Source organism: Ascidiella aspersa, chromosome 4 (genome assembly GCF_963924565.1).
Source record: "Ascidiella aspersa chromosome 4, kaAscAspe10.2, whole genome shotgun sequence".
NCBI classification, from domain to species: domain Eukaryota; kingdom Metazoa; phylum Chordata; class Ascidiacea; order Phlebobranchia; family Ascidiidae; genus Ascidiella; species Ascidiella aspersa.
In genome coordinates, this window is record NC_139450.1 from 9,034,148 (window position 1) to 9,050,147 (window position 16,000).

The window sequence follows — 16,000 nt, forward strand, 5'->3', positions numbered from 1 at the left end:
TGCTAGTCTTGCGTTTGTATTTGGGTAAGGTTGTCGGTTAGTGTTTGGGTAAGGGTGGGTCAAGTATTATTATATTTATTATTTAATAAAATTGCTTAACCTCCCCAAACGCTAACATGCACCCTAAACTAAATAATGTTCAGTATGTCAGGATTCTATACCAGCGCAAGTTATTTCCTATCCGTTTACCAACCTTCTGAATAGGCACTACTGTAACCAGATCTTCAAAATTACGATACGATTTATTGCTAAAGCCGTTCACAGTACTTCGAAATTTCCACTTCTGTAAACAAAGACTTCTTTTAGAAATCACTGTGTTGATAAAACTTTATTATCATATATTAACTAGCATATAAAACCTACTTTGGTATTACTTGGTTACTTTACTTAAAATGTTGACCTATTGCTTAATAAATCATTATATATCCTGTTTGTTTACTTTCTAGTCTAGAAATGTAGGTTAAAGACTCATGTTGTAATAGCATAGCTAGTTTTAGAACAACTTACTGCTTGGAGAACCTAAAAGTTCTAAAGTTTGGCATCTATAAGTAATATTTATGCAAATATGGAATCACTCAATGAAACCATTGTTCGATTGACTGGTGAACTTGAAGATGCCCACAGAGAAAAAGTCCAGGTTTGCACAATAACTAGTTAATCCTCAATATGACATAACATAAACTTGATTGAACACCACTTCTTTAAACCCTTGTCAAGGCTGCAGAGTATGGTTTGCAAGTATTGGAAGAGAAGCGACTGCTTCAGCAAAAAGTTGAAGAGGTCGAACAGCAGTTGGAACTCACACAGCGAGAACTAGAATCTGCACGACACGAGTTTGATCTCAGCACAAAGGTAGCTAGGATGTATTTTTTACCTAAACAATTTCTCAAAATTGTGTAAAGTTAGAAACATGAGCGCCCCAAGTTTTTTAATTCACTGAAAAATGTTTTTATCATTTAGAAACAAACAAATTTTGGATTTTTAGGTTAGTTTGTTAAATCCTTATCTCAATAAGCGACTAAACTTCACATCTTATTTTACCATTTAGTAATTGTTTTTACCTGGAGCCATGCTTTATACAGCATTACTTTGGTTTGTATATCTACAAATGGAAACAACATTAATTTTTTTCAGCTGGTTCTGTCCAGTTCACACAACTGGCATATAAATTTGTCATATACTGTTGCACCAAGTTCGATGTCACATTTTAATGCTATGCTTACTATTTTATATTTTTATAATATTTTGAGTTTAGTTGTTGTGAGATTTCACCAAATTTAAGTTGTCACCTTTTTGTGGAGAGGCTATACAAAAATAATTTTTAACAACCAGTCAACTTTTTTTAAGGCTCTTCACACTACCAAGTCAAAGACCAGGAAAGCATTTACAGAAGGTGAACTGAGGGAAAACGATTTAGAAAAGCAGCGAAAAGATGCTGAAGAACGGTTGGCAGCCATTGAACTGGAACGCGAAATCGAACTTACTCAATCAAGAACCACTGTCACCAATGCACTTGCAGAGGTGGAACGCTTAAATGCTCTAAACAATGAGCTGTTGTCGGTAGGTGTAATACTTGCTTATCTATGGAACCAGATTTCAGAATTAGGATGTTCAGAATTTTTGAATTTTTGCTCCCCTCCTAAATATGGATAAAACAGATACAAATAACCTGTGAATAATTTTTTTAAAAATATTGTATTTATTACATTGTACTATAATTTTCCACCTGATACCTTGACCCTGTTTAGTTAACTATCATTAGAAAGAAGATTTGCATGTATAAAAAGGTCTTTATTCCATCATCATATATGCTGTCTGGCTGTCTGCCATATGTGACAATGTGCATAATTGCGTCATATCTTTTTAAGAGTTCAAACAGCTTTGAGATTCAGCGTGTCAACCTCAGGAAAGAAGTAAAGGAGTTGAAAGTGAGGGAGGCCAGGCTCATGTCTGACTATTCCGAATTGGAAGAGGAAAATTGTTCCCTTCAAAAGCAGGTTAAACTGTTGTTTACCCTAGTTTTATTTTATTGTAGCCTTTCTGCAAGTTGACTGCTTTTTCATCTGCTGCTGATAAAAAGTTAAACATTGAAAAAATGCTGTTCAAATAACAATGCGAAACTATAGAATTGATTACTACAATATTTAACAGCTATGTAAAGTTTTTACTGTAATTTGTAGGTTTCAGTTTTACGACGCTCCCAAGCAGAATATGAGGGCTTCAAACATGAAATAAGGAGGTTAGAAGAAGAAGCAGAGTTTCTTAACAGGTGATTGATTTTTTTGCTCAAAGGGAGGGTTAGGTTTAATATAGCACCCTGTAGTCTTGACTGAAAATTTACCATTTAATAAACAAACATTTTGTTAGTAAAATAATTTACCCTTGTTATAACAGTCAATTGGAGGAGGCCCTTAAACTCAAAGACATCCTTGAACACCAGTTGGACGAAGCACATGAGACAATTGCAAAAGAAAGGGAGCTTAAATTAAGCTTGAAACGGGAATTGTCCCAATATACCAACGTAAGGTTTTCTATAAGTTATTTGTAGTTATGCCCTCAATAGAGACCATTGAGCACTGCTGGAATCATTGTTTGCCATTATGAATCATTAGCTATGTTGACCTCCAAATAAAGTTTGTGTTACTTCTACTCTTAATTTCTTGGCGACCCCTTTAGAACTGCTGTATAATAAGTTGTGTTATTAACCTAATTTTTGTTTTGACAGTTTGATGTTAGCAGTGTGTCATTCCACGAAAACCTTGGCACTTTGATAAACAACCAGACAGCTAAGTTGGAAGACCTTGAAGGCAACACTACCAAGTAAAATTCGTTTTTCTAAAAAGTCTTATTTAAACTGAAAATTCAATAACCTTCCTTGGTTAGTCCGATGAACATCAGCATTCTTTCAATCCCTTCGGATTTGCTGGCTATAGTAATCTGATAGCAGTGACATTATCGTTATAGGGTGTATGGACCTTTGAGATTTCATATTAAGTATGGCAAATGTGGGCCTGGCCCAATTTCAAAAAGGTATCGGCGGGCTGTAATAAATCTAATCTGATAATTTGGGTAAAATGTGGAGTTTTAAGACCAAGATTCGCGGAAGCGCTACTGCCCTAAATTGCTTGATATCTCCCCATGGCAGCAGATTGTAAAATTGCTGCTTACTAGTCCAATATTCTTTTAAAATTACCACTTTCACATATTAAACGCCAAGTTCTTCTCTGGTAAATTTGACACTATGATTGCCAGAAACTCATCATGTACATCGGGTTTGTTTCTTATAACATAACCACCCTTTGTTGGTGTTAACAATATACATATCCTTGATGGAAGAAATAATAATGTACTAAATGGATTAGTAAATGTTTGTTATTACCCTTACCACAAGGGCTGTTAATGTTTACCCTTAGTTTATTTTAAAATGCTGTTAAAGGGCAATTTATTTGTGTCCCCAAAGTGGTGTTAATCCCCAACAACTGTCTGTCAATCCGAGGTGACAAAACTTCCCTTTCTGTTTATTCTAACACAAGCAATTTCTGTTCCCAAGGGTCTATAGTTGTCACATCAAGGGACTTACACTCCTATTTTTTAATAATTGATATGCTGACAAAGTGATATACTGTGAGCTATATAGCTCAGTAGAATTTTGAGTGATACACTTAACCAAATATGACTAAACGTTATTTTTCTTTGCGTGAAATGTAATACATTTTACAACACAACAAAAACTGATTAGTAAAAAAATTGTCAAATCATTTCATTCAAGTCTGGTGATTTAAGAAAATTACAAGTCAATTAAAACCATTCTCTTCACACAATATTCAAGTCATTTGATAACAATGACTTGAGAAATTAAACCTAATAATGCAATATATAGTAGTCAATCATATGATGAATCATGCTTTTGTATGTCATTACATATTTTTATTGTAATAATTTGTAGGGTTGGCAAGCCCGTCAATTGACTGGTCAATTGACAGCACTTTATTTAACCAGTCAAATACTCATATTGGAAGCAAATTTTATAAATTTTATCTGGCTTGTTTTGTGATTTGAGTTTTTACATTCTTTATTGTATCCCTTTTAAAGAATTCAAATACAAAATGGTAGGGTTTACCTGATGCAAACACATGTTCTGTGGTAATAACTTGGGTTGGAAGGTCTGTCAATTGACCGCACTTTATTTAACCGGTCAAATACTCATATTGGATTCAAATATTGTAAATATGAGTTTTTAATAATTTTGATTGTAACTTTTTTTTAAAGAATTCTAATATATGAAATGGTAGGGTTTACCTGATGCAATCACATAACAAAGTGTTTGTAATAGCAAAGTAGATTTATTTTGTTTAGAATAAATGCACGTATATGATGAATCGCGTCTGTCATAAAAGGTAACACTAGTTGTGGTATACCACAATTTGAAGCTACTTAGAAATTTAGAAGAACCAAATGCCTTATCTCCCCCTTGTGATGATTTAGAACAGTGTGGAGTTACGCTTTTTTGGCCTGCGAACTAATAGTCAGCTTTGCTTCCATCTAGCAATATCATTGTAATTGACAAAAAAAACGTGAATGATCCTTTGTGATTTGTAGCACCACTAAGCCAAAGTGTATAATATCACATGTAATAGAGCATTTATTGTATTGCGTTAACTTCAAATGTGTTGCTGACCGTAGCTCAACAATGGTGTACATTTCATAAAGTTAGTATATATGCCATTAGAATAGGCTATGTATAAAGCAATAAGCCTAAGAATCGCTATTTAAAAACATTGGCCCGCAAGATAAAAAATAGTTTATGGCCCGCGATGAAAAGATGTTGGACCACCCTGATTTAGAAATTTCAGAGTGACAAAAGTTGTGACGAGGAGTAAAAATAATTTTTACTGATGCATTTACTTGTTGTTAAATTTCGGAAATAAACTTGTTGGCTCAACTTGGTGGTTGTAGTAATGGTAAAAATTACTGCAATACTGCTATAGTATTGCTTGCAAGATGGCATGGTTTAAAATTTTATTGATAGTCAAAAAATAATTGTTTTTGTTTTACAAACCATTGTACTTGAACCACAATGTTCATATATTTATTTAAAGTTAAAATCAAGGTTTATTTTTAACTTCAATTGCATTATGAAAGTGTGTATAGTATTTGACCAATATTTGACCTATTTGACGAGTATTTGATGGGACAATTGACCGGATTTTATTTGACTGGTCAAATGCCCAACCCTAATAAATTGTAATCTTGTCGGGTCAAGGTTTCAAAATTAAGCATCCTAAAACTCAAGTAGTTTCACAAAGCAACTATTTTGTACCTTTTTCCTAATTGCTAATGTTCTGTGTCAATATAGAAATGAAGATGACATTGACCCCCTTGACCATCCCCTGATCCGACATATAACCTCTGACCTTTTGCACTCGACTCCTTCGAAAAAGTCATCAAGTGCCAGCAATGGTGAAGATCTGCTCAGCGAACTAAATCTAACTGAGGTATTTGATCACAATAAACTGTGCAGTTTGTATAAATTGTCAATCTTTGTAAATCGCCATATTTGTCTAACTTGTGCTCGGTGGGCCAAAAGTAGGCTTACAGTTATTCCACAGCGTTGGATGGATTTCTTTTTGGGGGGTGTTGTAAAAAACAAGGCGTATGAGAAGAACCCCAAAACAATAAATCTACTTTTAGACGCAAACCCTACTTTTTATAACTGTAAGCCTACTTTTTGCCCACTCTGTATATGTTGGATACCTGACCGTTGTTAAAGAAAACTTTATGTTTGGTTAGCAATGGTAGTAAACCATTTTTCAAAAGGAAGCCAAATTTCTGAATGGTGATATTTGCTTAGCAGTTGCAATAAAACCTTTTTCAGGTCAACAAGCTTAAGCAACAGCTTACGTTAGTCGAGAAGGAAAAGATGGTGTTGCTGAACAGCCTGCGGGAGCAACAGCGCCTTCTGGAAAACGCAAAGGGCGAGCTAAATCAGCAAAATGAAAAGGTTGGTTTCATTTTATCGAAAAATTCCGGTGGCCAAGGAAAATCGTTTCAATTTGTAATCGTTTGTATTGATTTCACACCGTCAAGAAGGATTTGTTCTTAAGGCTGGACAATGCCCGTGTTTTCTCAAGGGACTGAATTGACTTGCCGGACTCCCCTACTGCCCTTAATTATTTATGGTTTTTCTGCAATTAACCTAAATAAGGAGTAATGGACGCTCCTTTCTAATAACCGAGTCACAGCAACGTGATTGATCGGGCCACCCACAAAGTCGATTTCCACGCCGTGTTAAATCATTCTGTGTAATTTTTTTGTTTGTTCTTGCCTTTAAGGACTTTTTGGTTGAAAAGACGAAATATAATCAACCTTAGAGAGAACTAGTCATAAAATTGTCGGTTGACTTTTAAGAATAGTGCGACATAATCTGTTCAACAGGCTAATATAAAATATTGGTAGAATCCGATTTTAAATGTTTTTAGTTACTTGCAAGATCAAGGGTCGGCAATTATTTTAACCACACAAGAAGAAGAAGTGTCTTAAAGGGCTTGGTCGAAAACCAATCTAAAATATACATTTTATAAAGTTTGATTCCTTTTGAAAGAAATTTATAAACAGTCCTTTTTTAAACTTGAAGAGGAGGGGAAAATAAGGCTGCCTTACAAGAATAACTTAATCTAAACTAAAATTAAGGTTAAAAAACGTAAAATACCTTTTTTGCATAAGAAGTTTTACGAAAAAAGAACCGCGGGTCAGATTTTCGGCAGGTCGTACTTTGCGGCCCAGGTCTCTAAAAATCATGGCAAATCTCTAAAAATCATGGCAATACACATATGAGTGTTTACAACTGAAATCTAGCGCTTCTGAAGCTGCTTTTTGACCAACGATTACGGCTTACATATCATTGGTATACCAAAAGGCATTGCAGACTCTTCACCGAATCTGTTGATTTCAGTTATAAACACACATATGTGTGTTCATGTTTCATCGGATAATAATATGGTACTGTGAATCCCCTTCAATTGAAGTTGCTTGTACTAACAGATTGAGCAAGCATTGGCGCATGGTTGTTTCTCGACTCGTCCTTCTGAGCCTGCATAGCTCAGTTGGTAGAGCGACGGTCCCGGCTTGACCGGAGGTCATGAGTTCGAACCTCACTGCAGGCTAGTTTTTCTAGTCTGCTCTGCTTGCATCATTGATCGACAGATTCGGTGAAGAGTCTGCAATGGCTTTCGGTATACTAACAAAGCAACATGCGAGTAAAACTTTTTTTTTTTCAGGACGAGACCCAGCTGGGCAGTGTGCTCGCAGAGCTGACGAACCTTCGCGAAGAACTGAAGAAGAATCAACAGGAGAACGTCGAAAGAAAGGAGGCGAATAAAAAACTCGACCAGATTCTGAAGGAGACCAAGGCGAGGCATCACACCGAAGTGCAGAAGAATCAGACCTTAGAGATGGATGTCCAGGTATGTGGTCGATCGCAGAAATGTTTTGTCAAATGCACGTTGAGAAAAAAATTGCTTGCAACTGTGTAAAATTTATACATATTATTTACGGCGCAATTCATTTTTTTCACAACATGTATTGGATAAATTTTGTGAGGTGATTTGTTTTAATTTTAAGACCCCTTTATTATTCGATACATTGGTTGGTGCAATGAAGAACATGAGCACCTTTTATCAAATTGGTTTTACAACCATGGATTTTCTCGCGAAGATGTTATTTTAAACGAATAAAGAGACAAAATTTCCTACAGGAATGCACAGTTTATTTAAATATGCCATTTGTATTTTAGAGGTTACCACCGCCACACAGTTGTAACTTTCACATATTTTTTTAATCACTTATCGACAAGCCAATGTCATGTTTTGAGAAATGCAAATCTAAGGTACCTTTAAATTTTACAAAAAGTCCTAAGCGAGAAAACGCCACAATTTGCCAAAACAGCGTCCAGACCAGGGGCTCTTAAACTGGGGTCAATGAAACCCTTGGGGGTCCGTGAAGGCCAAATTGAATACTGAAGAAGTCATCAATTTTCCAACGAAAATAGTTCAAAACTTTTAGCACTGAATGTATTTAGACTCCATTACACTTTGACACTTTGTGGACCAAAATCAACATATTTCTTAAGTCTTTTTGATTGTGACGTCAATTTATGAAAAAGTTCTTGCCTTCCTTGTTCCGCGCGAAGCAAAAAAAAATATTAGGGGTTCGCGGTAAAAACAAGTTTAAGAACCCCTGGCCTAGACTGTCCAACGTCTGGTTTCAGTAACTTTTTGTGGCACTTATAAACCGATCACTTAAAACTAACCTTTCTCGCACTTGGCCAGAACCTGCAAAAGGAGATGGGAAGCCGAGGCAAGGAGGCGCGCCAGTCGGCCGACCAGCTGTCGCAGATCAGCGAGCATCTGTCGCAACTCTACCACCACGTGTGTCTAGCCGCTGGCGACACGCCCCAGTGTATTGTCCTCGACAGCATCAAGAACAAGGTGCGCACCCGCAAGTACACGTCGGTTGGCTTACGTTCAGTGAATTTCTTGGACCCCCATTTTATCTTGCCCGCTGAAAGGGTCGAATTGTCCCTCATTGGGTTGCGTGGGTTCAGGCACTGTTTTAGGTAAAGTCGAGCATTTCTAAAAAAAGAGACGACGTCTAGACCTCTACCACAACGCACAATATTTGGGTTAGGGTGCGAGTTAGCGTTTGGGTTAAGTTGGGCCAAGTATTATTATTAAATAATAATTATTATTAAATAATAATTATTATTGAATAATAATTATTATTAAATAAATAAATATATTATTATTAAATAATAAATATAATAATACTTGGCCCACCCATACCCAAACACTAACTCGCACACTAACCCTTAGTAGGGCACATTTTATTGGCGCCTTAAATCTCTCCACAAAACCCATTAACGGTGCGGATTTTCATTATTTGATATATTTTTTTTAATTTTATTACGTTTAGAGATTTAGGATTCGATTTTAAAACGATCACAAACCCACAACCCAAAATGTCACGAACTATGAATCTTTTGGTAATTTTTTATCTATACAAAATTGTACGTGTGCCGCCAGACACCCTTAAGTGTTTATAGCCGCTTCTTACCAGCGACACAAAGACACCCTAGTATTTCTATCCCTGCGTTCTGGAGTGCTCATGAATAATAAAGTCCGGTCTGCAAAGACAATATTTTCTGTCGGGGGGTGGCGGACATCTCGATCCCGGCATGTTAGGCTGGTAGCGCGTCACAAAAACGCTGATTTTCGGTGCTACTCTTGGGAATAATGTAACTTGTCGCCTGTCAAAATGCATGTCGTTTCCATGTCTGCTTTTGACAGACATGTGCAACGGGCGATTTCACTTCCAAAGAATTTAAAAAAAACTAAAATCTACAATTAATGCACGGGGAATCCCCGCCCAAACAGAAAGTCAATTTTTCAAGAAAATCGCCTGTATCGTGCCCCCTTACATTATTTTTACCAATTTTACTGTGAAACAAACACCAGAATAATGCGATAGCGATCTTAAAGGTAAAAAAATTAAAAAACGCTTTTAACTTTTTCGATGCTAAAATGCTAAAAACATATCCCGTCAATAGCGTAGAGATAAACAACAAAAGGTTAGTCAGCTAACGTGTTTACGATCCTGTGAGCGAGCATAAACATAATTGTAAAGACAATAAAAAAGTTTCGTTTCCGAGACACGTCGTTTAACAATGGTGAAATGACAACATCCTGCCTGACGTTTATTTTCGTTCTAACAATGCATTTAGAGATTTATTTTGGTTTCTTTTGATATTTTTGTTATATTCTTAACCTAACGAGCTTATTTTTGTTTTTAGACCCTTGATTCTGAAGGTCCTGTCCCTGAAGGTGAGTTAACTTCGGAAATTTTTATCGTGAGCTTTACACCCCCGTGATTTGTTCAATGTTCGTAAAATTTGCACTTGTGAAAAGCTGTATAATACTTATGCAATGAACAGATCGTTTCAAAAAGTTAAACTGGCCGCCTAATTTCCTGTTATCGCAAATAAATGTCCTTTGCTGCACTTGATTTTCTTGCGTTTTTTTCATAAAATGGGGTGTATTTTTTCATACCTTTGCAAACGCCACTAGCAATGCTTTTCTTGTTAAATGCCGATTAATACCACTGATTATTATTAAAAGTTGGCACTGAATAGAATACCACTGATTATTTGTCGAAAGTAAATATGCATTTAAATTAAATTAACGTTTTTTTTGTATAAGGTTGTTCATAGTTTCACAGCCTTGTTCATAGTTTCACAGCCCCTTTTTCAGTGAAGTTCTCAAACTTAAGCGCAATTTTTTTAAAAAACAACGACAAACTCGAAAATTATTTTGTTTCTTTCTAAAGCCGTTCAATCGATACCAAAGCGTGTGTTTTTTTTTTCCATCTAATCCTGTAATAGGATTGCCGTTCTCGCGAAACGCTAAGAACCCCATCATAACAGCGCAGTGCCTTTACCAGAAAACGCCGAAGCTGCTTCGCCCGCGAAAAGCGACAAGATATTCTCGCCGAGCGACCCCGATCTACCAGCCGCGGTGCTAGACATGATGAGCAGTCAGATCAAGTACCTGAAGACGGCCATCGACAAGTTGGCCGCATCCAAGGACCAGCCCACCCAGGCTTCATCTATTGTTGCCGGACAGGCCAACCTGGCCGAAAGTCAGGAACAGGTAGCAAGCTCGGACCGTTATTGTTTTTTTTCTGATAAAAGTTTCTCCTTTTGTATTTACTTTCGTGTATACTCTGCCCATGGTAAAATTAACATGTTAAGTGTCGCATGTATACGTGCTTAGTCGGTCATATTTAATTGTCCGCCCTCAGTGCTTTAATTTTTGGGGGGGTATACTTAAGTAAGCCGCTCGTTATATCGATTATCAGAATGTCGTATTGACTGATATATTGTTTTTTTATCAAACCTTGCATGCAATATGGGACTATTTGTTAAAAATCTAGGTCCTGCACAAACATCAGCTAAACATTGAAAAGAAACTGCCCCAGTGTATGCACTCCGCACTCTACTACAAGGCTCATTACAATAGCATTTTAAACCTAATAAATGTGCGGAACGAAATGTGCCTCGCATTACTGCAGCAGCCGTCTTCAATTGGTAATCGTGGCATGAAAACTGTTTTTCCAAGCAAACTTTATCATTGTCTCAAAGGCGCTGGCTTGACATTCATAATGCTTTGCACACCTACAACAATTACACAACCATCACGTACTTAAAAGTATTCGCTATTTTTTATTGTGTTTTATTCCGCTAGGTGCGCATGCTGGAAGAGGAAGTTCTTCGCTTGAGGTCGCTGCTGAGCTCCAAGAGGGAACAAATCGCGACTCTCCGAACCGTTCTGAAAGCAAACAAACACACAGCAGAGGTGCAGTGACTAATTACTATACTCACTTGGCGTTTTTTCAATTATTTTTCATTCTGATATATGTTTGTTTATTCCAAACTTGTAGCACTTGCTTGGCGTGTTTTTTTACTTCTTTCCTCTTGATATATATTTCTGTATTCCAAACTTGTAGCGTAGTTCGACCCGTTGAACTACAATAAATCTTACATTAAAAAGCCAAATTTTTTTTACTATATTTCGCGGTCGGTCTGTCGTTATTAAAACCATTGTGTTGTATTTCAGGTGGCCATTCAAAACCTGAAGAGCAAATATCAACACGAGAAGATGTTCGTCTCCGACACGATGCTAAAACTGCGCGGGGAGCTGAAGGCGTTAAAGGTATGACGCGCTTTGGGCCAACTTGTCGAGTCAGGCTGACCGCAATGTTAATCTAAAATCGATGACAAGTCGTTTGCGTCATCAGGGTCAGCCAGTGGTTCATGGCAACAACCAATTATGGACCTGACCGTTTTGGTAATTCTCGAAATGTGAATGAACCATCACCGATGCTCGTGTCACGAATGTATGCAGGGAAATTAATATAGTCGCTAGGGGGCAAGTCGGTGAAAGAAGATAACAAAAAATTGATGGTATTTTTTGAGCCGAAAGATCAGAAACTTCGAATAATAAGAATTGCGTTCCATCTTTTATAAGTGATGTTTATACTTTATTTGGATTTCAGGGACATTAACTGATGATGATACAAGTGTATCGCAACATCTTTTTAAGATATTGTCAATGTGCTCGACCTATTTAGCTTCCGCGCAAAGTGTATCTAAGCATTAAAAAAGTTATGCCCTAAAGTTGCAACCCTGTCTATTCCGACATGTTAAATTTACCTTGCTTTACTACCAACAAAAGCAAAGCCAGTGACAATAACCAATTTTTTCTCGTGTAGCCATATTAGTCTGTTTGAAAAGAAATGTTGTCCGAGAAAGTAAATTGTGGTAAAAATATCGCAAATATATCAAAAGTTATACCTCGTGATACAAATGTCCGTATATATTTCCTGTGGTAATCTTTACTTTACATTTATTCCACTTAGCTACGAAGCCCTTCCAAACGTGACAAATAACCAATTTTTCTCTTATAGCTATATAAGTGTTTGATTTTTTGTTTACCTGTATGCTTTGAAAAAGGCAATCAGATAAATCAACTTGATTAATATACCTATTCAACCGGAATAATTTATCACGCGCGAGTGTAAACCACATAGATTTGTGTACGAGATAAGTTTATTGTAATGGTAAACAATACATTTGTAAACGAAATGAGTTTCATATTAACTTATGAATTTTCCCTTCTGACACATAAGGTTAGTAGTTTTGTTACTGTGCGGTTGAAATAAAGCACCCCAAACAATGTGTACACCACCTCGTACGAACACCAGATCTGCACCCCGTCAATATGGCTAAAAACCTGGCGTAACTTCGCGAAACTTCACAGGAGGACGCGGTCACGTTCGCGCAACTTCGCATGATGTTCGCGGCGCGGTGCGACGAGTACGTTGCGCAGCTGGACGCCATGCAGCGGCACTTGGCAAGCGCTGAGGACGAGAAGCGAACACTGAACACGCTGTTGCGCAAGACCATCACGCAGAAGCTCGCCATTACACAGGTTGTATTTACTGATATAGTCACAGTTTGCGTACGATATGTCGAACGTGTCCGTCACTTAGTTAATTCAGTTCAATACGTGTGACATTCTGACCTCAAAACACCCTTAAAGTTAAAAATACTTGGCAGGACCAGAACACTTGTTTTGCAGCGTTTGTTATCTCTAACAAACTAAGTCTTTGATGCAGGCGATGTAGCAAAATCTTAACGTGATTTTTGTTACATTATAATTACCCGTTTTTACAAACTGATTTCATATAGAAATCATATATTATGCATTTATCATAGTGTACATTGGTGTTTTTTTGTTTAATAGCTTTATTAAATTAAGTAGAGAACTGGCAATATAACCACAATAGTATCAGAGCTGGCAATATAACCACAATAGTATCAGAACTGGCAATATAACCACAATAGGACGAGTATGCTATGACGTGGCGATTTTATCGGTTGAAAAACGTTTATATCAGCCATAAAATCACTCTTAAAATCAAGGCCTTCTGAAAACCCTTACTTACACGATCGCCCTTAAACCTTAGTCAACGCCCAATGCCAACATTTTAGAGATTGGAAGACCTTCAGTTCGTCCAAGAGCAGCAGAGCAGAACGCGCAACTCGTACGCGGCCGCCGTGACGCAGGGAGGCGGGTCGAAGAAGAAGAGCTCCGTGTCGCCGGGCAGGATCTTCCGATGACGTCATGTGCTTTATTCTTGCGTCAGCGCAACGTCATACCCCTCCAATTCTTCGTCCGCTTTGCTGCTTGTGTACAGGGATCGCGGCGCACTCCCTTTATAAGCAAAGCGGTCATGTGAACGACGTGTATCGTTCAACGACCTCAACCCTTTCACGATTTGCTGCTCTTACACACTCGGTTGCATCCAAGTGAGATGTTTAGGTATCTGTTGTCGACATCGGATAGCTAACTCGATAAACACAAGCGAAAGTAGAAAACCCAACAGCACGTTATTTGTGGGCCTAGACCAAAGTTGTTTGTTGGAAATAATAACCGTATCGATCGGTAGCAACGCGACGTGCCCGGAAACTTCCAATCTAGTTCGTATGTCCTGCATAGTTTGGTTAGGTGCTGCTAATTTAAATTTATTTTTATCTTTTTGGTGGGATTTTCTAGAGAACCTCTGGGGTATATTGTAAGTATGTCTCAGTAAAGAGGCTATGGATTTTTAAGAATTTCCGAGTTTTCTATTGTTTTTCTGGGACCATGCCTTGAAAACACAAGGCTCGAGATGATTCGGTGTTAACCTGTAGGCAGCATTAAAAAGATTATTAAAACGACGCTAAAAGCGTGCTTTCGGCAATAATAACGTTTACAATTTTGTAAAAATAGATTTACAGACATAGCAAACGAATGGTGTTGAAGAATAGTAATGCCATTAAACAAGGCGTTCTAGCAAAAAAAAACAACGTTTTCCGCCTTTTACACGCCACTTCTTTACCTTGACAGTTCGAGCCTTGCTTACGGAAACTGGATTTTGGCGAGGGGCATTTATTTTTTCTTACTTTTTATACCGTCATGTAACATACACCACACGACTGAGATGCTAAACGTTTCGTCATCCCATCTTACACTTGCCTATATGATGTCTGCACTTAAACGTGTTGGGTGCAATTAGGAATGCAGTACTAATCATGTCTCCTTGTCAGTCGTTCGCATAGAGTTTTTACGCACCCTGACGTTTTAGTAATATTATTTTCTTTTTAAATCACTTTTGACCGTCTTTGTTTTTGTCCTTGTATAGGCAGCGACTGCCTACATGCCTTCTTGCTTTACTTTTGTAGAAAAAAGATTTATTCCTACTTCCTACCCTTTTTGTCAGTTTCGCAGTATTGCGCTTCGATAGCTGTGCGACTTACGTCGCTCTACGAAATCGCAATTGCTGTATATTCTTCTACGATCGTTATTCCTTTTTTATTCCCCCAATTTGCGTGTTATCAGGAAAGATTTTGTTCTTCAGACTAAAGAACTGTTGCGTTTTTTATAAGCCAAATAATTCCGAACCGTATTAATTGCGTTATGCTTCTGGCGAACACAGACCTATTTAAAAATATTTATTAGGTACCGCGACGTCTGGTAGAGGTTTTTGCAGCTGGACTGCAAGGACTTATTCCAGCTACAAGGCATATTACAATACATAAACTTAAAACTGCGCCAAACGGCCCTTTAGATTTTCCATGGATTTAAATCACCACACGTGCTATATCACGGGACCACCATTATAGTCCTTCCTTATATTAGTTCCACATCACTGTAAAAATACCCTAGTACTTGTTCCCTAGTTTCGCCATGCATTTCTTTTGTCTGCAGCCCTCCAAAAATATCACCTAGTAGATTTGTAAAAATGTACATTCACTGACCTTTTTTCCAAAGAAGTTACCATTCATTCTATACAAAAGTATTTCGCATTAGATGCTACAATTATGTGTGGCACTTTTTCTGGTCGAGAATTATTGGCGGTACTACTTGTATGTAGTTTGAACATACTTTCTCCTGATGTCACTGACTTTGCCAGTTTTAAAATGCGCTCAGCATATCAGACACATTGCATTTGTTCTTGTTTTACGAACTTCTCTTTTGTGCGTTTTAAATTTTAGCAACAAAAAATAGTAATAGGTTTCCGTTGATATTTGTCGGCAGGCTTGACATTCCCCTTTACTTTCCCCGTGCTTCAGGTAGCAGCCGATAATAACCGACAAGCAATATTGCACGCGAAATGCTGCTCGTCTTATTACATTGTAAACGCAATGCTGCCTTACTTAGTTTGGCACCTGATGGTCTACCTTTACAATACGCTGTCCCGGCTATTTCTTGCCTTTGCTGACCATAAGTGGTGTGCGTGTAATCGAGTATCACATAGCGTTTATATGTCTATATATATATTCGTGCATGCCAAGTTTCCATCTTTGTTCGTTATCGACTTGTGATCACAAAACTCAAGCACC

The 16,000-nt window shown here is 37.5% G+C and overlaps 1 protein-coding gene across 1 annotated transcript; it reads left to right on the plus strand.

Moving 5' to 3' along the window:
• The first annotated feature begins 565 nt into the window (after positions 1-565).
• On the plus strand, positions 566-13,993 carry LOC146147035 (protein bicaudal D homolog 1-like). The gene is made up of 17 exons (XM_083386441.1): positions 566-637; positions 718-852; positions 1,348-1,560; positions 1,869-1,997; positions 2,181-2,269; positions 2,395-2,521; positions 2,726-2,820; positions 5,357-5,495; positions 5,876-6,001; positions 7,278-7,463; positions 8,328-8,486; positions 9,848-9,878; positions 10,495-10,703; positions 11,298-11,408; positions 11,670-11,765; positions 12,873-13,043; positions 13,607-13,993. The coding sequence occupies exons 1-17, from the start codon at positions 566-568 to the stop codon at positions 13,733-13,735; spliced, it is 2,217 nt and encodes a 738-aa protein (XP_083242567.1). The 3' UTR covers positions 13,736-13,993.
• The last annotated feature ends 2,007 nt before the right edge of the window (positions 13,994-16,000 follow it).

Excerpts from the sequence above, each read along its gene's own strand:
- LOC146147035 (XM_083386441.1), top strand. The coding sequence starts at position 566 with ATGGAATCACTCAATGAAACCATTGTTCGATTGACTGGTGAACTTGAA. Across the intron at positions 1,561-1,868 it reads TAAACAATGAGCTGTTGTCG|AGTTCAAACAGCTTTGAGAT; the intron begins GTAGGTGTAATA and ends TATCTTTTTAAG. Across the intron at positions 2,522-2,725 it reads AATTGTCCCAATATACCAAC|TTTGATGTTAGCAGTGTGTC; the intron begins GTAAGGTTTTCT and ends TTGTTTTGACAG.